This window comes from Hemitrygon akajei, unplaced genomic scaffold (genome assembly GCF_048418815.1).
Source record: "Hemitrygon akajei unplaced genomic scaffold, sHemAka1.3 Scf000059, whole genome shotgun sequence".
In the NCBI taxonomy this organism is placed as follows: Eukaryota; Metazoa; Chordata; class Chondrichthyes; order Myliobatiformes; family Dasyatidae; genus Hemitrygon; species Hemitrygon akajei.
This window is the reverse complement of record NW_027331945.1, coordinates 5,707,098-5,733,446: the sequence shown is the minus strand read 5'-3', so window position 1 is coordinate 5,733,446 and position 26,349 is coordinate 5,707,098. Positions and strand designations below refer to the sequence as shown.

The 26,349-nt window shown below is 45.9% G+C and overlaps 1 protein-coding gene across 1 annotated transcript in view; it reads left to right on the top strand.

Moving 5' to 3' along the window:
- Positions 1-26,349, top strand: part of LOC140721661 (uncharacterized) — a 130,603-nt gene that overhangs the window by 38,392 nt on the left and 65,862 nt on the right. The window contains exons 3-9 of the mRNA XM_073036461.1: positions 12,714-12,779; positions 13,387-13,432; positions 17,494-17,605; positions 20,258-20,379; positions 21,090-21,238; positions 24,919-24,951; positions 26,197-26,229. Of these exons, the coding sequence (XP_072892562.1) occupies positions 12,714-12,779; positions 13,387-13,432; positions 17,494-17,605; positions 20,258-20,379; positions 21,090-21,238; positions 24,919-24,951; positions 26,197-26,229 (561 nt within the window). The remainder of the gene's footprint in view (positions 1-12,713; positions 12,780-13,386; positions 13,433-17,493; positions 17,606-20,257; positions 20,380-21,089; positions 21,239-24,918; positions 24,952-26,196; positions 26,230-26,349) is intronic.

The window sequence follows — 26,349 nt, the reverse complement described above, 5'->3', positions numbered from 1 at the left end:
AACTTCCCTGGATCCCATGCCTTCTGACTTTCTGAACAAGCCTACCGTGTGGTACCTTGTGAAATGCCTTACTAAAATCCATGTAGATCAGATCCACTGCACTTTGCTTATCTATACGCCTGGTCACCTCCTCAAAGAACTCTGTCAGGCTTGTTAGGCACGATCTGCCCTTCACAAAACCATGCTGACTGTCCCTGATCAGTCCATGATTCTCTAAATGCCCATAAATTCTATTTCTAAGATTTTTTTTCCAACAGCTTTCCCACCACAGGTGTAAGGCTCAATGGTCTATAATTACCCGGACTATGCCTACCACCATTTTCTGAACAAGGGGACAACATTCGCCTCCCTCCAATCCTCCGGTACCATTCCCGCGGACAACGAGGATATAAAGATTCTAGCCAGAGGCACAGCATTCTCTTCCCTCACCTCGTGGAGCAGCTTGCGGAATATTCCATCAGGCCTCGGGGACTGATCCGTCCTAATGTATTTTAACAACTCCAAACCCTCTTCTGCCATAATATCAACATGCTCCAGAACATCAACTTCACTCATATTGTCTTCCCGTCAAGTTCCCTCTCATTGGTGAATACCGAAGAGAAGTATTCATTGAGGACCTCCCTCACTTCCACAGCCTCCAGGCACATCTTCCCACCTTTATCCCTAACCAGCCTAATCTTCACTCCTGTCAACCTTTTCTTCTTCACATAATTGAAGTATACCTTGTGGTTTTTCTTTAAGAAACTCGCTAAGCCCTTCTGATGCCCCTTTCCTGCTCTGCTCAGCCCCTTCTTAAGCTCCTTTCTTGCTACCCTATTTCCTGAATAAACCCATCTGATCCTTGCTATTAAATCTCACGTGTGCTGCCATCTTCTATCTGACCAGATTCTCCACCTCAATTGTCACCCATGGTTCCTTCACACTACCATTCTTTATCTTCCTCACCGGGACAAATTTATCCCTAATATCCTGCAAGAAATCCTTAAACATCGACCACATGTCCATAGTACATTTCCCTGCAAAAACATCATCCCAATACACACCCGCAATTTCTAGACTTATAGCCTCATAATTTGCCCTTCCCAAATTAAAAATCTTCCTGTCCTCTCTGATTCTATCCTTTTCCATGATAATGCTAAAGGACAGGGAGCAGTGGTCACTGTCCCCCAGATGTTCACACACAGAGATTTGTGACCTGACCCGTTTCGTTACCTAATACTAGATCTACTATGGCATTACCCCTAGTAGGAATGTCAACATACTGTGACAGAAATCCGTCCAGGACGCACTTAACAATCTCTGCTCCGTCTAAACCACTGGAACTAATCAGTTGCCAATCAATATTAGGTAAGTTACAGTCACACATGGTAGCAACCCTGTTATTTTTGCACTTTTCCAAAATCTGGCTCCCAATCTGCTCCTCTGTATCTCTGCTGCTACCAGGGGATGTATAGAATACTCCCAATAGAGTAACTGCTACCTTCCTGTTCCTGACTTCTACCGATACTGACAGAGAAGATGATTCTGCTACATTACCCACCCTTTCTGTAGCTGTAATAGTATCCCTGACCAGTAATGCCCACCCCTCCTTTCCATTTCCCCTTCTCTATCCCTTTTAAAGCATTGCAATCCAGGAATATTGAGAATCCATTCCTGCCCTGGTGCCAGCCAAGTCTCTGTAATGGCCACCACATCATAATTCCATGTATGTATCCAAGCTCTCTGTTGATCACCTTTGTTCCTGATGCTTCTTGCATTGAAGCACACACACTGTAGCCCTTCTACCTTACTACCTTTACACCCTTTATTCTGTTTCCCTTTCCTCAAAGCCTCTTCATAAGCTGGATATGGCTTTACTCCAAGCACTATACTTGCAGCTCTGGCATGACATTTATCCTCCTCCACCTCACTATCTGCTCTGACACTCTGTATCCTTTCTCCCTGCAAATCTATTTTAAATCCCACGGAGCAGCAGTAGCAAAACTTCCAGCAAGATGCTAGTCCCCTTCCAGTTCAGTTCAGGGTAGTTAAGAAAGCTTATGGAGTATTAGGTTTCATAAGTCGAGGGATAGAGTTTAAGAGTCGCGATGTAATGATGCAGCTATATAAAACTCTGGTTAGGCCACACTTGGAGTACTGTGTCCAGTTCTGGTCGCCTCGCTGTAGGAAGGATGTGGATGCATTGGAAAGGGTACAGAGGAGATTTACCAGGATGCTGCCTGGTTTAGAGTGTATGCATTATGATCAGAGATTAGGGGAGACTGGGCTTTACTCTCCGGAGAGATGGAGGATGAGAGGAGACATGATAGATAGATAGATAGATAGATAGATAGATAGATAGATAGATAGATAGATAGATAGATAGATAGATAGATAGATAGATAGATAGATAGATAGATAGATACTTTATTCATCCCCATGGAGAAATTCAACTTTTTTCCAATGTCCCATACACTTGTTGTAGCAAAACTGATTACATACAATACTTAACTCAGTAAAAAAAAATATGATATGCATCTAAATCACTATCTCAAAAAGCATTAATAATAGCTTTTAAAAAGTTCTTAAGTTCTGGCGGTAGAATTGTAAAGCCTAATGGCATTGGGGAGTATTGACCTCTTCATCCTGTCTGAGGAGCATTGCATCGATAGTAACCTGTCGCTGAAACTGCTTCTCTGTCTCTGGATGGTGCTATGTAGAGGATGTTCAGAGTTTTCCATAATTGACCGTAGCCTACTCAGCGCCCTTCGCTCAGCTACCGATGTTAAACTCTCCAGTACTTTGCCCATGACAGAGCCCGCCTTATAGAGGTATACAAGATATTAAGAGGAATAGATATAGTGGAAAACCAGCGCCTCTTCACCAGGGTACCACTGCTCGGTACAAGAGAACATGGCTTTAAGGTAAAAGGAAGGAAGTTCAAAGAGGATATTAGAGGATGGCTTTTTACTCAGAGAGTGGTTGGTGCGTGGAATGCACTGCCTGAGTCAGTGGTGGAGGCAGATACAGTCGTGAAATTTAGGAGACTACTAGACAGATATATGGAGGAATTTAAGGTGGGGGGGTTATATGGGAGGCAGGGTTTAAGGGTCGGCACAACATTGTAGGCCGAATTTCCTGTACTGTGTTGTATTGTCCTATGCTTTATGAACTATTGGAACTAATCAGGTGCCAATCAATATTAGGGAAGTTAAAGTCACCCATGATAACAACCCTGCTATTTTTGCACCTTGACAAAATCCCAATCTGCTCGTCCGTATCTTTGCTGCTCCCAGGGGGCCCATTGGATACTCCCAATAGTGTAACTGCTCCCTTCCTGTTCCTGACTTCTACCGATACTGACAGAGAAGATGATCCTGCTACATTACCCACCCTCTCTGTAGCTGTAATAGTATCCCTGACCTGTAATGCCATCCTTCATCCCTCCCCCCCCCCCCTCCCTTTTAAAGCACTGAAATCCAGGAATATTGAGAATCCATTCCTACCCTGGTGCCAGCCAAGTCTCTGTAATGGCCACTATATCATAATTCCATGTATGTATCCAAGCTCTCAGTTCATCACCTTTGTTCCTTCTGCTTCTCTTTCTTCAAAGCCTCTTTATATGTCAGATCTGGCTTTACTCCATGCACTATACTTGCAGATCTCGCATGACCTTTATCCAGCTCCACCTCACTATCTGCTCTAATATTCTGGTTCCCCTCCCCCTGAATATCTAGATTAAACCCCCTGGGGATTCACTAGCAACCTTCCCACAAGGATGTTTGTCCCCATCCAGTTCAGCTGCAACCCGTCCGTCGGAACAGGTCTCACATTCCCTAGAACAAAGCCCAATTGTCAAGAAACATGAAGCCCTCCCTCCTGCACCAACTCCTTAGCCACGTATTTAGCTGAATTATCTTCCTATTTCTGGCCTTACTAGCATGTAGCTGGTCCTGTCCTTCAACTTTGCACCTGACTCTCTAAATCTACTTTGTACGAACTCCTCCTTCTTCCTATCCACGTCATTGGTCCCTACATAGACCACGACATCCGGCTGCTCACCCTCCGTCTTGACAATACTGAGAACTCGATCCGAGATACCGTGGGCCCTGGCACCTGGGAGGCAACAGACCATCCGGGATTCTCGATCTCTTTCTCATCTGTCCCCCTAACTATCGAATCCCCAATCACTGCAGCTCTCCTCTTTTCCCTCCTTCCCTTCTGAGCCGAGGGTCCAGTCTCAACCACTGCAACTTGTCCCTGGTAGGTCGTCCCGACCAACAGTATCCAAAACGTTCTTACGTATAATGTAAGTGATCCCAACGTAGACCGCTGTGGAATACCACTAGTCACCGACAGCCTACCAGAAAAGGCTCTCTTTATTCTCACTCTTTCCTACCTGCTAAACAGTCATTGCTTTTTCAGTGCTAGCATCTATCATGTAACACCGCGGATCTTGACGTTTTTAGCAGCCTCATGTCTGAATTCTAAGAATCCAAGAACAGAACACCTGCCGATTCTACATGACCTATTCTGCTTGATAATCTCTGAAGGAGTTCCAAAAGCTTTGTCAAGCAAAACCTTCCCCTGAGGAAAACTTGCTGACATTTGTCAGAAAATATGTTGACTGTAATACTCGATTTAAACATCTTCCTGGACTCTGAAATCAGCCTAATTGTCCTGTCCTTTCTTCTGGCTCTCTCCCTTCCTGACAGTTTGAGTGACGTTTGCAATTTTCCATTTTTCCGGATCCATGCCAGATTCAATTGACACTTGAAAGATCACTATTGTTGCTTCCACAATCACGTGCTCCACGTATTAGGACCCTGTTGGGGCATAATATCTTGTCCAGGAGACTTTTAAAACTTCAGGCTTCGATATCCAAAGAACCTTCTCTCTTCCAATGGCAACTTCACACGCATTGTCCTTGACACTCTCGAATTTCTGACATATTTCTTGTTCGTTTATTCTGTATTTTTGTATTCACCAGGTGGCCCTGTAATGCCACAAGGGGCCCCTCTGTTTATTGGATGAGGTCTCCCGATGTGAGCCAGGCTTTGGAAGCTTCGTTGTAGACATCCAGTCTGCTCAGATGACGGACTAGTGTTCCAGGGAGGGTCATGTTCCCCCATTTGTTAACTTCTTCTCCTGTAGTAACTATGTCATAAGCTTTCTGAGTTGTTCTTTCCTTTAGGTGTAATGGCGTGTACTTCTTGTCAGAATGTATATGTTCACATGAGGTATGAATTCCGTTTTTTTTTTGATGAAACTATATTATTAGAAGTGTTATCTGACTGTTTAGTATTTAACACCCTGGAAGAAGTTCCACTGCTAATGTAATGGTTTTTCTGTAGCAGGTGAATTTGGATTATGGTTAGCGATAACGGGTGTTTTCGAAAGTGAACTGGAACTTTTGTTAGGGTAATCGTGATTAGATGGAGCAAGGGTTCACAGTTGGTCAATATGTCACTTGGAAGAGTTAAGTTTAATTATAATTGGCCCTTTTGCTTTTTTTTCTATCCTTATTTTCTCTTCTAAACCATATAACCATATAACAATCACAGCACAGAAACAGGCCATTCCGGCCCTCCTAGTCCGTGCCGAACTCTTAATCTCACCTTGTCCCACCTACCCGCACTCAGCCCATAACCCTCCACTCCTTTCCTGTCCATATACCTATCCAATTTTACCTTAAATGACACAACTGAACTAGCCTCTACTACTTCTACAGGAAGCTCATTCCACACAGCTATCACTCTCTGAGTAAAGAAATACCCCCTCGTGTTTCCCTTAAACTTTTGCCCCCTAACTCTCAAATCATGTCCTCTCGTTTGAATCTCCCTTACTCTCAATGGAAACAGCCTATTCACGTCAACTCTATCTATCCCTCTCAACATTTTAAATACCTCGATCAAATCCCCCCTCAACCTTCTACGCTCCAATGAATAGAGACCTAACTTGTTCAACCTTTCTCTGTAACTTAAGTGCTGAAACCCAGGTAACATCCTAGTAAATCGTCTCTGCACTCTCTCTAATTTACTGATATCTTTCCTATAATTCGGTGACCAGAACGGTACACAATATTCCAAATTTGGCCTTACCAATGCCTTGTACAGAGGCCCGGCCACTGTCACTTCCTCCAGGTAGGCTGTCCCCCCCAACAGTACTCAAACATGAGTACTTATTGTCAAGGGGTACAGCCACTGGGGTACTCTCTAGTACCTGCCCCTTCCCCTTCATGACCGTGACTCACCTATCTGCCTCCCGTGGCCCCGGAGTGACCACCTGCCTGTAACTCCTCTCTATCACCTCCTCACTCTCCCTGACCAGACGAAGGTCATCGAGCTGCAGCTCCACTTCTCTAACTCGGTCCCTCAGGAGCTGCAGTTCGACACACCTGGCGCAGATGTGGACGTCCGGGAGGCTCGGAGACTCCAGGACCTCCCACATCCGACACCGAGAACAACAAGCTGCCCTCAGACTCATACTTCCCGAATAAATGAAAATAACAAGAACTAAAAGATAAGCCTACTGTGCCCTCTTCCGCCTAAGCCCTACACTCTGCTCCCGGCTCACTCCGCTGCCCGCAAACGAAGCTGCCCGCTGCTTAAGGCTGCGTTCTTTTTATATCTTCCCTCCTTCCCAGGCCTCCTTCACGCGCCTGCGCAGTCCCGCCTCTCAGAACTCCGATCTGAGAAGCAATTTGAAAATGGCCGCCGCCGCACTTCTTCTCAAAGCCTCGCTGTCCTCTTCCAAAAGAGAACTAACTCACTCCTTCTCTCCTTTTTATATCTTCCCTCCTTCCCAGGCCTCCTTCACGCGCCTGCGCAGTCCCGCCTCTCAGAACTCCGATCTGAGAAGCAACTTGAAAATGGCCGCCGCCGCACTTCTTCTCAAAGCCTCGCTGTCCTCTTCCAAAAGAGGACTTTCAAACCTTTAGTTAAGATTCATAAATATAATTCATTTCATCTTATGTCGCGTGCTGTCTATTACTTCTTGGCACTTATGTTATAACAGGGCAGCAAAGTACACAGTATCCACACTGAACGGGGTTTGCGGTGGGAGAGTTCTCTGAGTATTACGGGTTCGGCAACACCGGAGTGTATATTAATCTAGACTTACGCAGCCAGGGAAACCAGCGGGGTTTCATGCTATTCTTTAATGTCTGTTATTATACTTCCCCTTCTGTCCTTGGTAATGTTAACCTAAGTGTGCTGGAGTGTACATTTTTCTTTCAAAAATTTCCTCTTTTGAGGTCTTATTTTTCTTTGTAAGTTTTCCAGATTGATATCGAGCCAAAATTTGTTGTCAAACGAAGAAGTTATTTAGAATATACCGGAAGTGTTTATTGCACTTGTTTTATGTTTACTATTGAGCTTTGTTTGCCAGATTTTCTTAAGCATGAAGCAAATTCTGTGGAAAGTTTTGACTCTGTAGCAGTCGGATTTTTATTTTGCTTTGACACCTAGATACCTATATATTTCATTGTCATCTATCTGTTGTATGGTATCATGCTAATCGGTTTTAAATTTGACTAACTCTATTACTTCTTTCTCACTGTTTAATGATCTGTACTTACCTTGTCCAGAGTAACATAGAAACATAGAAAACCTACAGGTAATTACAATACAGGCCCTGCGGCCAACAAAGTTGTGCCGAATATGTCCCTACCTGAGAAATTACTAGGCTTACCTATAGCCCTCTATTTTCCTATGATCCATGAACCTTCCTAAATATCTTAATAGACCCTACCGTATCCGCCTCCACCACCATTGCCGGCAGCGCGTTGCGCGCACTCACGCATATGTTCCTAATTTTCGAAAAGGGATCTGCTATTGTATTAATTGCTTTAGCTTTATTAGTGATGTAGCGTTTAATTTCAAATCGTCCAGGAAGGTATGTTAAGGTAAGATCGCTTGGTTGTTTCTGATCTGAAACCCTATGCTTCTCCGATTCAGTCAATTGTAGAGTGTGTTCGCAGACAGTCCAAACCTTAATCAGCATTGAGTGTCGCCGGGAAAAATGCTTTGGTTTATTTTGAAACGCATGGGGAACCTGCGTCACCGTCTCTTGTGGGGTCGAACATGCCGGGGTCATTCTTCACCGTGAGTCTACATGAGCGCACAGTTTCGCAGTCGGCATTGCTGCACGGAGGGTTTTTATCTGAGGTCATTTCCTCAACTCCTGCCACTGGATCCGACCTGTGGGTGGACAGTTCTACCCTGGACACTACTCCAATAACAGACACTGAGCGTCATTACCTGGACAACAGAACAGGTGCAGCAGAAAAGCAATGACGACCAACCTGGGACTCTAACGATGTTGATGCCTTCTCTCATTTGCTTAAGTGATTCAGGTTAGTTTGGAAGCTTTGTGGAAAACTGTGAGGGGTCTCACATACTGTCCTCACAGTAGGCAAAGTAGGTGGCAGGTTCAGCTGCTGTCTGGATCCGCTCATGTTTGTGATATTGATGTGGTGTCCTAGTTAATTAATGAGCTTCGGTTTGCACAATGTCGCTCCATTCGATGATGCAATACTTGCGGTTGGAATACTTAAAACCATGAGTTGTTTTTTATTCTCCTGCATTGGCTGTTCTGGATAGCAACAGCACGTGTCATCCCTCCATATATAGAGGCTCTGGACAAGCACACACCCAATACAGCAAGTCGACACTGAGGTAAGCCGTAGCACTTAGCGTCTGGCAGTAGACAAGTGATTATGCTGTACGTATCGTGTTTTCTCTCTCTCTCTCTCTCTCTCTCTCTCTCTCTCTCTCTCTCTCTCTCTCTCTCTCTCTCTCTCTCTCTCTCTCTCTCTCTCTCTCTCTCTCTCTCTCTCTCTCTCTCTCTCCTCTCTCTCTCTCTCTCTCTCTCTCTCTCTCACCCCCTCACCCTTTCCCTCCCTCTCTCTCTCTCTCTATGTCTCTCTGTCCTCTCTTTCTCTCTCTTACTCACACCGTCTCCTACCTCTCTATCTCTGTTCCGGCTCCTTTCTCTCCTACTTCCTCCAGCATCCGTCTTACAATTTCATCTCTCTTTCTTTCTGTCTCTCTCCGTCATTCGTCCCTCCGTCTCTGTCCCCATTATGCAATATCCCGCACCCAGCCCTCCATTTCTACTGGAATATATGTATCCACCTCGATCTTTACCCTCCAATATCGTCTTCATCCCATCCAAAGAGACTCTGTATCAGACAAATCAGCGTGCCGGAGATGTTTGTGAGATTAAACCTGGGGCTCGGTTAATAATTACACCAGGATCACTGGGTCTACATGCATCTCTGTCATGTGCGCAGTCTATGGGAAGAGGGAAATCACGGTCAGTGGTGCTCAGGTCACAGCGACGTCAGCCCATGAACTGAGGGGTGTCACAGGTCCTATTACCAAGGTTTCTGACCACACTCACCAGAGTGATGGTATGAGCGAAGGGCAGGGCGTGGGATGATGAAAGGGGATACGGAGTGGCTGAGTGAGTGTGTGGGAAGGTGGCAATGGAAAACCCTGTGGATAGCTATAAGGGCATCGTCTTTGGTGTAGAAGACATAGTCATTATCAAATGAAAAGAGATCTGTTGCTGGTGATGCCCAGTTAGTGGAGCTGTTGCACCATACGCAGAGAATAAAGATCACCATAGGGGAACAGTCGCTAACCCAGTCTATACCTTGTACTTCTCCCCGGGCACGTCAACGTGTCTAATTTGGCGCATTGTATTTTGCTGATGTACCCGTCGTATTTTTGACAGCTTTGGTGAAAATTCCCGAGGGATGGAAACTGGTTTCTCCTCTATTGATAACCAGAATGAGAATCACAAAAAATGCTTGAGGATCTCAGCAGGCCAAACAGCTTCAGTGAAAAAAAGAAGTGCAGTCCGAGATTCGGGCCGAAAACACTTCGGCAGGACTGGAGAAAAAAAAACAGCTGAGGAGTAGATTTAAAAGGCGCCGGGAGGGGAGAGCGAAACACTAGGAGTTAGGTGAAACCTGGAGGGGAGGGAGTGGTGATGAAATAATTAGCTTGGAATGTGAAAGAGACAGGACCATTTAAAACAGAAAAAAATAATTGTCGGAGCACCAGAGGGAGGCGATGGGCGGTCAAGGAGATATGGTGAGAGAGGAAAAAGGAGATGGGACATAGAAAGTGGGCGGGGGGAGTAGGGCCGGCGGTTTGGAGGGCATTACCGGAAATTTGAAAAATCGATGTTCAGTTTCAGTGCTGTTCCTCCATCCTAAGTGTGCCCTCATCACGACAGAGGAGGGGGCCATGGATGGACATACAGCAATGGGAATGGGAAGCGGAATTAAAATGGATGACCACTGGAATGAAAAGCCTCAACCTGAGATCATATGCAGCGGTGACGTAGGAATTGAGAGAACGGGATGGAGTTTTTAATGTAGCAGGGTTGAACGAGGAATAGTTCCTCTAGCCCCCCCCCCCCCCTTTCCATACGGATCGCCCCTACGTGACTCCCTTGTCCATTTGTCCCTCCCCACTGAATTTCCCTCCCGGCTCTTATCTTTGTAAGCGGAACAAGTACTACACCTGCCCCTGCACCTCCCTCACTAACATTCAGAGCTGTAAACAGTCTTTTCATATGAGGTGACACTTCACTTGTGAGTCTGTTGGAATCTTTTATTGTGTTCTGTGCTCCCGGTGTGGCCTCGTGTACATGAACGAGGCTCGACATAGATTGAGAGATGGCTTTGAAAAAGACCTGCGCTCAGTCCGCCAGAACAAGCGGGATCTCCCAGTGTCCAGCGATTTTAATTCCAGTTCCAATTCCTGTACCGACATGTCCATCAATCACTGTCGTGATGAGGCCACACTTACTTCCTTTTCACCATTTCCCATCCCCTTACCCCGCCCCTCACCTTATCTGCTTCCCGCCAATCGCCTCTCTCTGGTAGTCCTCCCCACACTCCCCAACACCCCATTTTTAAAATTTCTTCCATGGACATCTGTCTCAGACTGAAGGCCATTGTCACTCCCGGTGAGGCTTCCAGTATATTGACAAGACTCTACGTAGATTGGGAGACAATGTCAACAAGCATTTACGTTCCGTCCACCAGAACAAGCGGGGTCGGAAACTGGCCACTGATTTTAATTCCAATTCACATTCCCATTCCGATATGTCCATCCATGGCCTCCTCCGCTGTCGCGATGAGGCAACGTTTAGGTTGGGGGAACAACACCTTATATTCCGTTTGAGTAGGTGCAACCTGACGGCACCAAAACCAATGTCCCCACGCCCCCTTCCCTTTTCACCATTTCCCATCCCCCTTTCCCCCTCTCACCTAATATCCTTGCCCACCTGTCACCTCCCTCTACTGCTCCTCCCCAATTTTGTTTTCTTTCTTCTATGGCCATCTGTCTCTTGCACCAAACATTTTATCCCCCCATAGATGCTGCTGCTTTGTAGAGTTCCTCCAGCATTTTGTGTGTGTTGCTCTGATTTCCGGCTTCTGCAGGTTTTGTCTTGTTTGAGAATTCGGGATCACATTTATTATCACTGACATTCACTGTGTGACGTGAAACGTGTTTTTGTAGCTGCAATACACTGCAAAGACAGAAAATTCCCAATAAGTACATAAGTAAAGGGAGATTGATAGATTGATAGATAGATAGATAGGTAGATAGGTAGATAAACCGACCGACTGATGTGTAGATCAATAGATCGATAGATAAATGGATAGACAGATGGACACGCTCCAATGGGCAAAGTCTCAGCAGGATGGAGTCAGCGAGGATGTTTTCCCTGACTCAGATGTTTTGGATCAGGGACCTGCTCCATCATCAAGGGATGACATTGGCAATCAATCTCAGAATGAAGTGTATTATCATTAACATATTTGGTGCAATTTCTTCTTCTGTTCCAACAGCACAGCGTGAGAGTGAAAAATTGTAAATTGCAATAAATAAATACTTATGGCAGACAGGAGCTGTCAGGAGAGGGAGAGACATTAGATGAAGTACACTTCATTAGAACTGAGGAGGGAGAGAAACGTAAGTTGGTCTGGGCAGCAGAGAAGGTGGGAAGGCTCTTTAGAAATGAAACATCTCTGCTCGGCTGAGATTTGACTGAATTGGTTTATCTCATGTACAAGGTACAGTGCAAAGGTTATTTTTACACTCCACACCAAACTTTCTCCTTCTGTCCAACCAGCCCTACCCTCAACCCACTCTTACACCTCCCTTACCATGTTCGTCCAATTCCACTCAATCACTCTTCCTCTCCCGCCTATTCTCTCGCACTCTCTCCTTCCCCATCTCTCTGACAGAAACTCTGTCTTTTCCTGGAGTGGAGGAGGCTACCTGAGGTGTTCTAACCGATGAAGGGCATGCATAGTTCACACGGCGGGAACGTTATCCCATGTAGCAGAGGCTTCAGTAGCACACAATATAGATCTAAGAGGCGGAGTGAGAGGCTCACCAGGATTGTTAAGTGACCGGAATCAACTGGGGCTGGCTCTCCTGGTGTCGAGGATGCTAACCAGAATCCGTTGCAGTGCAGTGGGAAGGATAGTGCTTGGGTAGAGATACACTGACACTCCGTCCCCTGTATCGAGATGAGCCAGCTAAAATTGTGGGATTATAGCCAATGTACGAATTATTTCGCAGTACAATGATGTTGAGTATAGAACTGGCTCGGCAGGCCGATGGGCTGTTTGCTGTATAACCCTGTGAATGGCCTTATGTCCATGGCAAATACTGGATAGTGACTGTTTCTGTTTCTCATAGGGTAACAATGCTGCCCGTGTTTCTGCTTGTCGCCTCGCTGGTCAGCGTGGAAGGCTTGAGCAAAGAGTAAGACAAGAATCAAATTCCTTTCCTTCCGCAGTCCCACCATCTGCCGCTCTATCCCGATTCCTTGTATCCCTGCCAGTGCTGTCTCCGTATGCTGCACTCCCTCCGACCAGGCGCTGCCTGCCTCGCCTCCCTCCTTCAATCAGTTTTCCGGGACCAGCTGCCCTTCCCTACCCGGTTTCCATTCACAAACTCCGCCTCTTCAATCCATATCGCTTAAATCCTGATCCTCCCTGCGATGGAAACCGAGGCAAGAATCACAACTGAGTACTCGGATTAAACATTTGTACCGAGCCACATCCGTAACAGTAGACACTCGGCAACATACAATATGAGAGCTAAGAACCGAGCTCCTTTAACAAAATACATTCGCCCTCCCCTCCAGCACGGCATCCTTCTACAAACCAGCTTCTCACCAGATAACATCCCCCATGTTTAGCGCACGGCTCTCTTAATATCGTACCTTGTTACACTGTCGGGTTTGATCTAAGAGCCCTTCTCTTCTGATGGCACACATCAGAGAATCCACAGTTTTGTGGAATGTGTGGGATGCTTGTTTGCATTGTCTATTGAGTTTCTGATTCTCTCATTGTGTTTTTGCTTCCAGTCATTGCTTGGGATATGATGCCCTCTGCACCACTGCAGATTATGAGGTAATGTGATCGCTGACTATTAATTTTCCTTTCCTCCTTCCCTTGGACGGATTCTCAGCTACATCCGTTTCCCAGAGAATCTCCCTGTCACAGATCATTGCTCACTGTTGACATCTGTGCCTCTATTTACCCGACACCGCCACGTACAGATTCCCGTCCACGTCATTCTTCCTCAGGCCGTAGGGACGAATTTTCTCCGCTCCGCCATCATTGGTTCTGAACCCTGGAGCTGCTTATCCGTCAGCACCCGGGGAGTCAGACGCAGCTGGAGAACTGTAGCCTGCTGACTACCCACTTCCCCCAGGGAGGGAAGGGTGAAGGGTAAATTAAGGGCTATAAGAAGATGTGTCTTTTGGAGAGGGTACGAAGGAGCTTTACAGGGATGTTTACTGAATTAGTGGGTCCGTGCTCCAGTAGGGATTTGCGCACACTCGGAATGCTTTCTTTGCAGCAGCGGTAGCTGAGGAGATGTCAGTAAGGGTTTAAAAGTTTGATAAGTAACGCTGACATGTATTGTACGTGATAGGCATTAAAAAGAAGTACGTAGGAGGCCGTCAAATGTGATTTCTTTTTGTCTGTACATGGAAGGACTTCAAAAACAACATGTTGAGACTACAAAACTTCTATGTGCTTGTCAGAACAAGAGGGGAGGGTAACAAGTGCAGAGAAACTGTCGCAGGGGGGACAGGAGGGTGGACCCAAGTGCAGGACGCAGGCACTGAAGTACTAGGGGCAGGACAGGAATAACTAAAGGATAGAACCTGATGGGGAGACCAGGGCGTGCGAAAGAGACAGGGCATGCTAGGTAATCCTGGGGTTCAGAAAGAGATCGTGGCAAGGCAGGAGGGCAGCCTGGGCGGCCGCATCACTCCTGAGCAGGGCTGCCTCCAGGGCGGGAACACGGTGTCCGGGGCAAGACGCAGGACACCTGGGCAGGTAACGGGCACAACTCATCAGAGGTGAGGGGTAGGAAGGGGACAGATTCCTCTTGCCGGGCAACGGCAGACCAGCCTGCTACCCGACGGAGGCAAGGGATCGGAAGGGAACTTGGTCCGGGGTGATTCCAAGGCTGACTCACAGAACCTGAGGATGAGACCGTGGATACTCCAAGCTGGGACGACCGGAACGAACAGGGCCGATCGGACGAAACACCTCGGAACATGGCAAACCAGCTTGTACAAGACAAAACAGGTTTAGAGCAGGGAAACCCACCCACCCAACCAGACTTGGTACCAGAGTCCCTTATATCCACCTGCCAGCTGATAGGCAACAGGTGCACCTCCTTAAGCCAAGATGATCTTATTTGGCTTAAGGGCGACAAGAGGGTCGGCTGCAAGACCTGGAGTCCGGTATCCGCGGACCGGATCATAACCTGGAATGCTTGGGCCCGAGCAGAAACATTTAAAACATCCTTTGCAATTGGAGAGATACCAGAGGAGGAGAGGACAACCAATTTTTAAGACTATTTTTAAGAGTTTAAACATAAACCACAAAATTCTAGGCCGCAATTTCTGACATCAGCGGAGGAAACGTTACCTGAAAGTATTCCAAGGGACCTGATGTAGGAGTATTTGGATATCAGTTGACTAAATAAGTACTGTCGGCATGGTGTCGTGCCTGGTAGGTTATTCCTAACCAAATTATCGAGTTTTTTGAGGAACTTACCAGGAAAATGTATGAAGGTAAGGCATTGTGGGAGACACCAGATAGTGGCAGTAGATAGCTGCCTCTCAGATTGTGACCTGGGCTTATTGATGTGATATAGGCTGTGCTGTGTTTGTTGTTGTTTTATTTCATCTATATCAACGCAGCTGATGATAATGTGGTTAACTGTGTCAGCAAAACGCCGAAGACACCAAGTCTGGGGGTGTAGTGGGCAGCGAGAAAGACTATCTTGGCTCCAGTGGGATATGCACCAGCTGGCAAAATGCTCTAAAATATGGCAGGTGGAAATTAATGCAGACAAGTGTGAGGCTATACACTATGGCAGAACTAAACACAGTAAGCCTTACACGGTGAACGTCAGGACACTGAAGAGTGTGGTAGAACAAAGCAATCTGCAATACGGTCCATAAATCGTTGAAAGTGTCGCCATGTGTAGATAGGATCCTAGAGAAACCGTTCAGCACAATGGCCTTTATTAATCAATGTATTGAGTACAGGAGATGAGATGTTGTGTTGAAGATGTTCCAGACGTTAGTGAAGCCCAATTCAGACTATTGTCTGCAGTTGTGGTCACCGACATACAGGAGAGTTGTAATTAAGATTGAAAGAGCACAGTGAAAACTTATGAAGATATTGCCGCGTCCAGAACATTTGCACTTTAAGGAAATATTGAAAAGGTTTTTTCAGTATTTCTTAGAAGACAGAAGATTGAGAGTGGTTTTGAAAGATGTTTACAATATTACGAGTGGTGTCAATTGGGTAAATGCAAGTAGGCTCTTTCCACTGGTGTTGCGTGGGACAACGACCAGTGTCCTGGATTGAGTGTGAAAAGCTGAAAAGTTTAAAAGGAACATGAGGGGAAACCTCTTCTCTGAGTGGATCATGAGAGCATGGAATAAGCTCCCAGCTCAAGCGAGGCATGTGAACTGGATGTGAACGTTTAAGAAAAGTTTGGATCGTTATATGATGATATGGTTATGTAAGTCTTTGGTCTCGGTGAAGGTCGATTGGAGAAGCAGTTTGAATGGTCATTGCATGGACTAGATGTGCTGAAGGGCTTGTGCTGTACTTCTCTATTTCTCCGTGAGATTGTATGGACAAGGTTTGTCACCCCGAGTGCGCTGAATGCTTTGAGTGTGCGATCTACGTTGATAGACCATAAGGCGATAAAGTATATCAGCAGAAATAGGCCATTAGGCCCATCAATACTGCTCCACCATTCAAATATGGGGTGATCCAATTCTTCCAGTCATCCCCACTCCCCGGCTTTCAACCTATACCCTTGGAAGCGCTGTCTAATCAAGAACCTATCTATCTCTGCCTTAAATTCACCCAATGATTTTGCCTTCACACCCACTCGTGGCAACAAATTCCAAAGATTTACCACCTTCTGCTTAAAGTAATTTCTCTGCATGTCAGTTTTAAAAGGACTTTCTTCAATTCTGAAGCCGTGCCAAATTGTTCTGGAGTCATCTACCATGGAAATACCTTTGCCATATCTAATCTGTCCAGGCCTTTTAACATTCTAAATGTTTCTAGGAGATCCCCCTTCATTCTTCTGAACTCCAGGGAATACAGCTCATGAGCTGCCAGATCTTCCTCATAATAAGGTAACCCTTTCATCCCTTTCATACTGTCGGAAACAGATACATTAGAGATTTTTCCATGGCGTTTATACAGGCACCTGAAGGAAAATGTAAGGGTACGGTTAATGTGAAGAGAGAGGGACTTAGTTTAGTCAGCCAGATGATTACAAATTTAATTGACCTGACACAGTACTGTGGGCTGAAAGGCCGGTCCCTCTACTTCTCTATGTTCCCTGTTCTATATTTGATTTGTTGCAGCTACCTTGTTACAGACAGTAAATCCGTCGTTATCATTTGCGCCCAACACATTCTGAGGATGTGCTTCGGCAGTTCACATGGATCGTCACGCTTCGAGTGCCAACATATCTTCCCACCAATGACTATCCATGACCAATACATCCCTGTAATATGGGAGGATACCAGAGTACCCAGAGGAAACCCACGCGATCACGGGGAGAACGGAGAATTCTTTACAGCCGAGAATGATGATGTGGACGGCGGGGAATTGAACCCATTTGCGAGTGCTATAAAACTCTACGTTGGTTGTTACAATATGCTACCGCCTTGCCAGGGTACCTTCGGACCACGAAGGGACTATTGATTCATGTGCGGAGTACCGAGTGTACCTGTTCAGAGGTACTTGTGCCACTTTAAGACGTTACGCTGCTCAGTGCCATGACATTCTATCCGTCGCTGTGCTCACTTCGTTCTGCCTCGTCGTGTGCCATCCTTGCTCCTCAATCACGAAACGCACATCACCGAACTCTTCTTACAACTCCGCATAGTAAGAACTCCATTCTCTGTCAACAGGTCCGCCGTTACAAAGACTCGGTCTGGGTTGGAATACATGGCAGCTCCGACCCCCATATTAAAACTGATATCCTACCGCTGAACCAATATTTCGCTGGGCAAAACATGGAAGGTAGGAAAACGGCCAATATTGATGACATCAGAAACTATCTGTCGACTGTCAACTGGGGCAGACTGTTCCAGACACATATGTATTTGATAGGTTGGAGTATTAGAACATTGCCGTCGAGAGAGTGCAATGCTTTTACGTAAAAGTTTAAGATGATAAGTGTAGAAAACCGTCATTTTCTAGAGATGTGGAGACGCTTGGTAAGAAAAAGTGGAGGTGTGTATCACGTATAAGCAGGTAGGAACAACATATCTATTTATGGAGTAACCTTAATGCAATGGAATAGTTTTTTTTTAAAGAATCAGGAGCGACAATGGAGTCCATGAGATTTCACCAACAGACAAGGGAAGGCAATGATTGGGATGATTGGGGATACTAATACTGTATGGAGACATGTGGAGATAAAAGAAGTGGGGAGATCATAAATAATTTTTCTTTTTCATCTGTATTTAGTCAGTAGACCGCTACAGAGTCTATAGCACAGAGGCAAAGTGGCAACATCTTCACAGAGAAGGACGTGTTTGTTGTCCTGTCGCAACTTAGGGATGCAAGTGGAAAAGTGGTAATGTTGTTGCTGGAATTAGTTGAAGGTATTCTAAACAAATGATACATAAGTATTTGTTTTGACATGGATGAAGTTTAATCAGCTTAGTTTCCTGCCTCTAAGTTATCGAGGCCGTTACCACTAAAGTTGATGAAAGCAAGGCTGTAGACATTGTATACATGGATTTCAGTATTCCAGTTGAGAAGGGCCCGTGTGGGCGTTTTGTCAAGAAGTTTCGATGCATTCAAGATTAGGTAGTAATTTGAATTAGACACTGGCTTTGCGGAGCAGCGAAGTACATTGTTGCCTCTCTGGCTGGAGACCTGTGACCAGTAGAGAGCCGTAGGGATTGATGCTGTGTCCGTTGTTGTTTGCCATCTATCTAAGGGATCTGAATGATAATGTGGTTAACTCGATTAGTAAAATTTAGGGACCATAGCAAGAACAGGAATGTAGTAGACAGTGAGGAATACTGTCATGGCCTGCAGCGGGATTTGGGCGAGCTGGAAATTGTGCTTAAAACAGCAGATGGAATTTAATTCAGTCAAGTGCGAGGTTTTTCACTTCAGTCGGACCAACCACGGTAGGGCTTAAATACTGAAAGACAGGGCACTGAGGAGTGCGGCAGAGCAAAGGCATCTGGGAATACAGGTCCATAATTGATTGAGATTAGCATCACAGGTTGATCGGATCATAATTAATGATTTTTGTAGACTGTTCTTAATAAATAACAGTATTGAGTAAAGGAGATCGGAAGTTATGTTTAAGTTGTTAAAACTGAGAAATAAACAAGTTTGAAAGAGGACAGAAGAAATTTTATAGAGACTTCCTGGGTCTTGAGGACCTTAGCTATCAATGAATATTGAAATGGTTAGGACATAAATTTCTGGAATATTCAAAATATAGATAGGTTGATCCTTTCAGGTGTTTTGCACTGAGGCTGGTTGGGAATACAAGCAGAGGTTAAGGGTGAAAGGTGAAAAGTTTGATGGGATCCGTCTTCACTCAAAGGTTATGGCAATGTTTAATGACCTGGCAGCAGAAGTGGTGCATGCGAGCTCGTCGTCAAAGTTTAAGCGAAGTTTGGATAATGACATAGATGGGGGGAGTATGGAGGGTTAGGATCCCAGTGGTGATCGAAGGAATCGGGCAGTTTAAATCATTCAGCATGGAGCAGATAGGCCAAATGGCCTGTTTCTCTGCTTTTCTCTTCTATGACTCGATGACTCCATGACTCGGAATGAACTGGATGAGGCAGTGTAAGTTGGGATATTAAGCTTGCAGGTGACAAGCGGCTTTGCTGACTTGGAGATAATGTAGATCAGGGGTGTCAAACTCATTTTAGGTCACCAGCCGGATTGAGCAAAATGAAGCTTCATGCGGGCCGGATCAGTCGGACGCATGCGAACGCAGCTTTCGTTGCCTCCGTTTTATCAGCCTGCTCTCATGTGCCTCAGTCTCTGCTATAACTACAAAGTGTTTCACTTTACAAATTCCGTTTCTTATGAAGAAGACTGCCGAGCAAGACTGCTGAATAAACTCTAAAAACCCTGAAAACCTGATACCTGAATAAACTCAGCATTAGCCATATCATACGCCATAGGCGCTTCGATTACTGGGGCCAGCTTTAATAGTAATTAGATATTATCTCGCCGGCCAAAGATAATTCCACCGTGGGCCGGAGTTTGACATATATGATGTAGAGGATTGCTGCAGGTTGTAGCAGAACAGTGACAGGATTTGGCGGTGGGCTGAGAAATGGCAGATGTTGTTCAAGCCCGACAAGTGTGAAGTTAGGTGGTAGAAGGAAATTTGGGATCCACACCATAGATCCATCAAACCTGTAGCAGAAATTGACAGGGTTATTGAAAAGGCGTGTGGTGTGTTGCCCGGGGTGGTGTCAGAGGCAGGCACAATAGATCACTTAGGAAACTCCTTGATAAGCATACGGAGGTCTGTGTGGGAGTGAAGATTCAGGTTGACCTTAAAATAGGTTATAATGTTGTCACAACATCGCGGAACATAGCGTTATATACTGAAACTAACGCTTAAGTATATGAGTGCTTCCAAAGAAATGTATGAAGTATTATAATGTTCTGCAAAACCCTTAGAGATGAAGATCCAATACACTGGACAAGAACTCGTTTCAATGACCGGGCGTAGAGTGCTTGCAATCTACATGATGCTTCCCGAAGAGCTCTGGGACAATCCTCCAACAGCAACCAACACAGAAGTGAGTATCAGCTGAAAGCTGACAATACATTGTACTGTGTCTGAACACCCCCTACCCCAATGTCTAGAGGGGCAGGTGTTCAGGAAGGAGCCCTGTAGAATCGTCTGATGGTTACTTCTTTATCAGCTGCTGAAATCAGACACTAGTGCTTCACCAGGAGGAAAAACTGGCTTTGGTCCAGTTATTTGAGTTTAAGGCCCAGAGATTTGTCAGCGCAGATAAGATCAATATTTTTCAGGAGGGTGTGGAATTTGGCACCTAAAGACGCTTTTGCTGTCCAATATGAAGGAATACCGTAGTTTGGGGGGTACTTAAATGCACACGGTGCAAAAGGACGAACATAACATGCTTATCTTAAAGGGAAATCAAGCCTGACAAATATGTACGTATTCTTTGAGGAAACAACGGGACAGTCTAAAAAAAAGGCGAGGAAGTGTGATAAATCAGTGTATCTGAATCTGAACCTGAGGTAGATGCAGTGAGTCATGGTGGGTGCGTTTCTAACCGATTGTTTCTGTTCCGGGATACTGAAGGGAGAGGAGGTGTAGGGGGAAGTATTGCGGGTCCGGAATCTGGGCGGTGAGTGGAACTGCAAAATGATCTCAGATATGACTTGACAACTGATTGAATGGAAGAACAGGGTGGAAAGCGGGGGGTGCTGATGAATCGGAATTTCCCTGGTCCCATTTTACGGTGTTTACATCTTTCAGGTGTTTATCACTCGTTTCCCAGTGATGGATGTGTTCGCCAGGATTATCCGTGGGTTTGTCATAACCGACGCAGATGATTTCAACCACACGCTCTCTGAGCAGAATACCCCTGTCAACAATTCCAACTTCTTCGTGTATTCCTGCTTGGGGTAGGTCACACAGCGAGGCCTTTAGTTGGTCTTTTGTGCGATCAGAGGCCAAAGGGCTGAGGATCTTCTCTCACAGGTGTTTTCTAGAAGGAAGGTACCCGGCAGCCTATTCAACACTTTCCTAGAATGTTTCCGGAGCCAACATATCATGTGCACAGCTTCCTCATCCCAACCCACAGTTTCCCAATATCCAATGACAGCAGGATGTCTCCACACAGGACAATCCCAATCCGGTGGTGTGAGAAACACTTACTCACAGGGTGAATCCATCACTCCCACCATGTCACCAATAACAAATGTCCTAACCCCATACAGGAAAATGAAACACGAGATTTCACCCAGGTTATCCATCAGCTTCTCTACCCTCTCCGCATACCTTTCCCGGGCAATAGACCTGAATGCCATTGCTGGTCTTCCGAGACAAAGGAGAATGTAAAGCAGAGCCACAATGTGTTGTCCCGTTTTGGACACCCAGACATAGCTAGTCCACATCTTTGTCCCGCCTTCCTACAATGTTAATTCATGTATACTGTCGGATTCAGATCATTATCACTGTCCCATCTAAAGACAACACCTCGCATTGTCATAAGGAGGGCGTTGGGAATGGACCCAAATGCAGGACACAGACACTGAAATACTAGGAACAGGATGGGACAAAACTAAAGGAAGGGACAAGTCGCAGACTAGGCTAGGAAAGCAGGACCAGGATGAGGGACTGGGAACATGGAGCCTGGTCGTGGCCTCCCGAGCCCGAGACTGGACAAAGATCCAGAACTTTGGTCGTGACTTGGACTCGGACCTCAAACCAGGCGAAGACGTGACGAGACTTGAGGACTGGGGTTTTGAGGCTTGAGGCTTGGGACTGGGGTCTTGAGGCTTGAGGCTTGAGACTGGGGTTATGAAGCTTGAGGCTTGAGACTGGGGTCTTGAGGCTTGAGACTGGGGTCTTGAAGCTTGAGACTGGGGTCTTGAAGCTTGAGACTGGGGTCTTGAGGCTTGCAAACCTCGGAAGCTGGAGATTGGAGGCAGACTAGGAACTGAACATCAACATAGTAGAGCCGGGACTTCTTCTTCGACAAGCCGGGATTCATCTTTAACAAGACATTAACATGAGACTGCACATACATAGACAAAGAGCTGGGACTTATCCTTCGACAACTCAGGACTCAACTTCTACTCCGCACCAAGATGGGACAGGACCATCTGTCTGGTAACGGCAGAATGGCCTGACTTACCCAACGGAGGCAAAGACAAGACAAGACAGATTCCCCCCGCAGGGCAAAGGCAGAATGGCCTGACTTACCCTATGGGGTGAGGACAGGAAGAGACAAACACCGAAGAACGACAGACAGTTCCATCTCTGCATCGGGGCTGCTCTGAGTCGCAGTTACGGCTGGCGACCTTGGCTGGCTACGGAAACAACCAGGTCCCTACCCAGCTCAGAGTGGCAGACGGGCACACAGCTGGCCTGGGAAACGGCCTAATCCATACCGCAATAATACCTCCGACTACTGACAGCAAGGCTCTAAGAAGCAATTGTTCTCCAAATGGCCGTTCTAGCCTCCCAAGGCCATTTGCTCCCAGGGAAGCTTGACAAGACGAACCCCAACCAGACTCAATCCCAGGTACACTTATATACCCAGCCTCAAGATAAGCATCAGAAGCAAATGGTTAAGTCCAACTGAAACAAGGGACAGCCGGACGACCCGGAGTCCGGTGCCGGAATGCTCCGGAGGAGGACCGTGAACCAGAATGCGGACTTCGGATCAGACCATGACACGCATGAACGCACCATGAAACTCCATGTTGCGTGAGGTGGCATAGTGTATGTCCCGCTGAGCTAACAGTGAACCATGTCTCTGGGTTCACCTCGCTGCATGCTACTGAGGCTTCTTCAGATTCTGGCGCCTAAAACCAATTAGCGTTTAAAGGCTCGGAATTGGCGAGTAAGTGCATGGGGAACAATGTCTCTGTGAGCGAGGCGATAAATATATCAGAGGCAAAGTATCGTTTGGGTGCTTACACTGACAGAGGGGTGGAAACTTTCCCGTGGTGAAGCCCTTTTCCTCACACCGCTCTTCCAAAGGGAAGGGACCGTTTGAGCAACTGTTGTCGACTCTAAAAGTGAATGGCTGAACGCTGTTCGATGACAGAGCCCTGCAATAAATTCTTAAGGTTTTCAAATTTTCCTGACGGATTTCTCAGTCAGGATCTCCCCTCTACAAAACACTACTGGCTTGAGACTGTTTTTATCACGAACTGCAAGATACTCCAAAAATTCCCCCTCAATAATGACTCAAAAATCTCATCAACAGGTGCGGTACACGGAAGATTTATATTTAGTTTTCGATAAGACCATGAGATGTTCGAGAATTATTGAACCAATGGGCCAATCGAGACTCTCCACCATGTAATCTTCCCTCATTTGTTATCCCGCTCATCTCCTTTCTCCTGTTTTATCAATGAACTTTATGATCTTTATGAATCAAAAGCCTATCAAACTCCACCTTAAATGAAGTCACGAATTTGGACTCCACATCCAATGCATTCTTCAGATTCAGCATCCCCTAATCCTCTGGTAGTGTGCTTGTATTATTTTATGCTCTATTAAGGTGGGGGTTATATGGGAGGCAGGGTTTAAGGGCTGCCACAAAATTGTGGGCCGAAAGGCCTACTGTTCTGTTCTATTCTATGTCCTAGCGAAAGGGACATCTCTGAGGCTATGCACACAGATCCAATCCCCAATCCCCCCATAGGAAATGCTTTCTCTCCATCTACTAAATTGTTCAATGGTCCATGGTTTTCCAGCTCATTCTTCAAAACTACCTGTATTGTTGATCTGAGAGTCTTTCCCTAATATTCTAACTTTTTGGCATCCTTGAATCAGGTCTGTAGTTTTGGGCAAAAGAATGTCTTATAGCATGTAAGCGGATGTGGAATGCTTTATGTGCGAAAGGGACGTTAAATGAATATCCCTCCAATTTAGGCAGCATACTGGTAACTCTCAGTTGTTCTGCTTCGAAACCTTTCTAGCAAAAGAGATTCTTCATCATCTCTGAGGCGATGCACTCTGCTCCAAGCCCAATTGCCCCATAGGAAATGTCCTCTCTCCATCTACCCAATCCAGGCCGTTCAATGGTTCATGTTCTCCAGCTCCATCTTCAAAACAACGTCTATCATTGAGCTGAGATTCTCTCGCTAATTTTGCACTTTCTTGGCATCCTTGAGTCAGGTCTGTAGTTTTGGGCAAAAGAATATCATACAGCATGAAAGTCGATGTGGAATATTTTTGTGCGAGCAGGACGGTAAATTAACCAGAGCCGCTGAAGTATCGGTTGTGTGTCCGTGCCTAAGGCATGGTGGAAGGGTCTGGCAGTGTCAGATAAAAGTCTTGCACATAACACTGATCCTCCGAGGGGTGAAACGGTGTGAAAAGGTGCACTGGGTGTCCCGAGACATAAGCTTGTTCAGTATTCCTGAGAACTCACTGGTTTGGGAATCAATAGAGGGAAGGAATTTAGTAGAATTGTTGAACTTGAAGTTGACTTCAAATGGGTCGATGTTCCCAAAGGGAAATTGGGCTGGTATCCCGGCCCTGCCGCTGAGCATCTTAGGATGAGGTCACAGTTATATGAACGATGTGCAGTCTCTAAAACTTTTTTCTCCGTATCCCCAACTAGGAAATCAATGGAGTCCAGTCGTTTGCCGAAGATGTAAGTGGCTGAGGAATGATGGGACTGTGATCGTGGCAGTTAATGAATCAGAGACGCTGCAGTATAAGGTGGCTGTTCAGGCTGACAGCCGGGCAGGAACAGAAGATTAAGAGCACTAGAAATTGGTGTTCACCTTTGGTCCTTGATTGTTGTCGATTTAAAACCTTCTTTTCAAGAGAGCCGTCTTTTTTTTTGACCATGTGTCTAAGAGGTTCTTAAACGTACCAGATAGGGATGTCTCTAACAGGACTCCTGACACTGCGTTCCCCACACCCACCATTATGTGCAAATACAAACTACAAACCCATGGCAGTCCCTATACATCCCTCTAGTCATTTGAAAGTTATATCCCCCGATTAGCCATTTCCACACTGGGGAAAAAGTCTTTGGCAAACCACTTAAATATGCCGTTTAACCTGTACAACCCTAAGCTGTCACCTTTCACACACCTGGCTGTAAAAGCCATAGTTCACTGAACCTATACTCATATGAATATCCCTACAGTCTAGGCAGCATACTGGTAAATCTCAGTTGTTCTGCTTCGAAACCTTTCTAGCAAAAGAGATTCTTCATCATCTCCGAGGCGATGCACTCTGCTCCAAGCCCAATTGCCCCATAGGAAATGTCCTCTCTTCATCTACCCAATCCAGGATGTTCAATGGTTCATGTCCTGCAGCTCCATCTTCAAAACTACGTCTATCATTGAGCTGAGATTCGCTCGCTAATTTTGTACTTTCTTCGCATCCTTGAGTCAGGTCTGTAGTTTTGGGCAAAAGAATGTCCTACAGCATGTAAGTCGACGTGGAATATTTTATGTGCGAGCAGGACGGTAAATGAAACAGAGCAGATGAATTATCGGCTGGGTGTCCGTGCTTACGGAATGCAGGGAATGCTCTGGTGGTGTCAGATAGAAGGCTCGCATATCAAACTGCTCCTCGGAGGGGTGAAACTATGTGACTGGGAGCACTGTGTGTCCAGAGATAGAAGCCTGTTCAGTCTTTCGGAGAACTCTCCTGTTCCGGCATCAATAAGGGAAGGAATTTAGTAGGATTGTTGAACTTGAAGTTGACTTCAAATGGGTCGATGTTCACAAAGGGAAATTGGGCTGGTATCCCGGCCCTGCTGCTGAGCATCTTAGGAAGAGAACAGGCGGTGGGTGGCAGTGATAAGGGAAAAGATGGTCAATGTTAACTGGATGATGTACGGTTTCTAATTCTTGATTTTTTTTCCTATATCCACCAATAGGGACTCAAAGGCGTCCCCTCACTTCCCGCAAATGTAAGTGGCTGAGGAATGTTCTGAGTATGATCGGGTCAGTTAATGAATCAGATACGCTGTAGTATAAGGGGGCTGCTCATGATGATGGTCGGCCAGGAAGAGAAAATGGATAAGACTAGA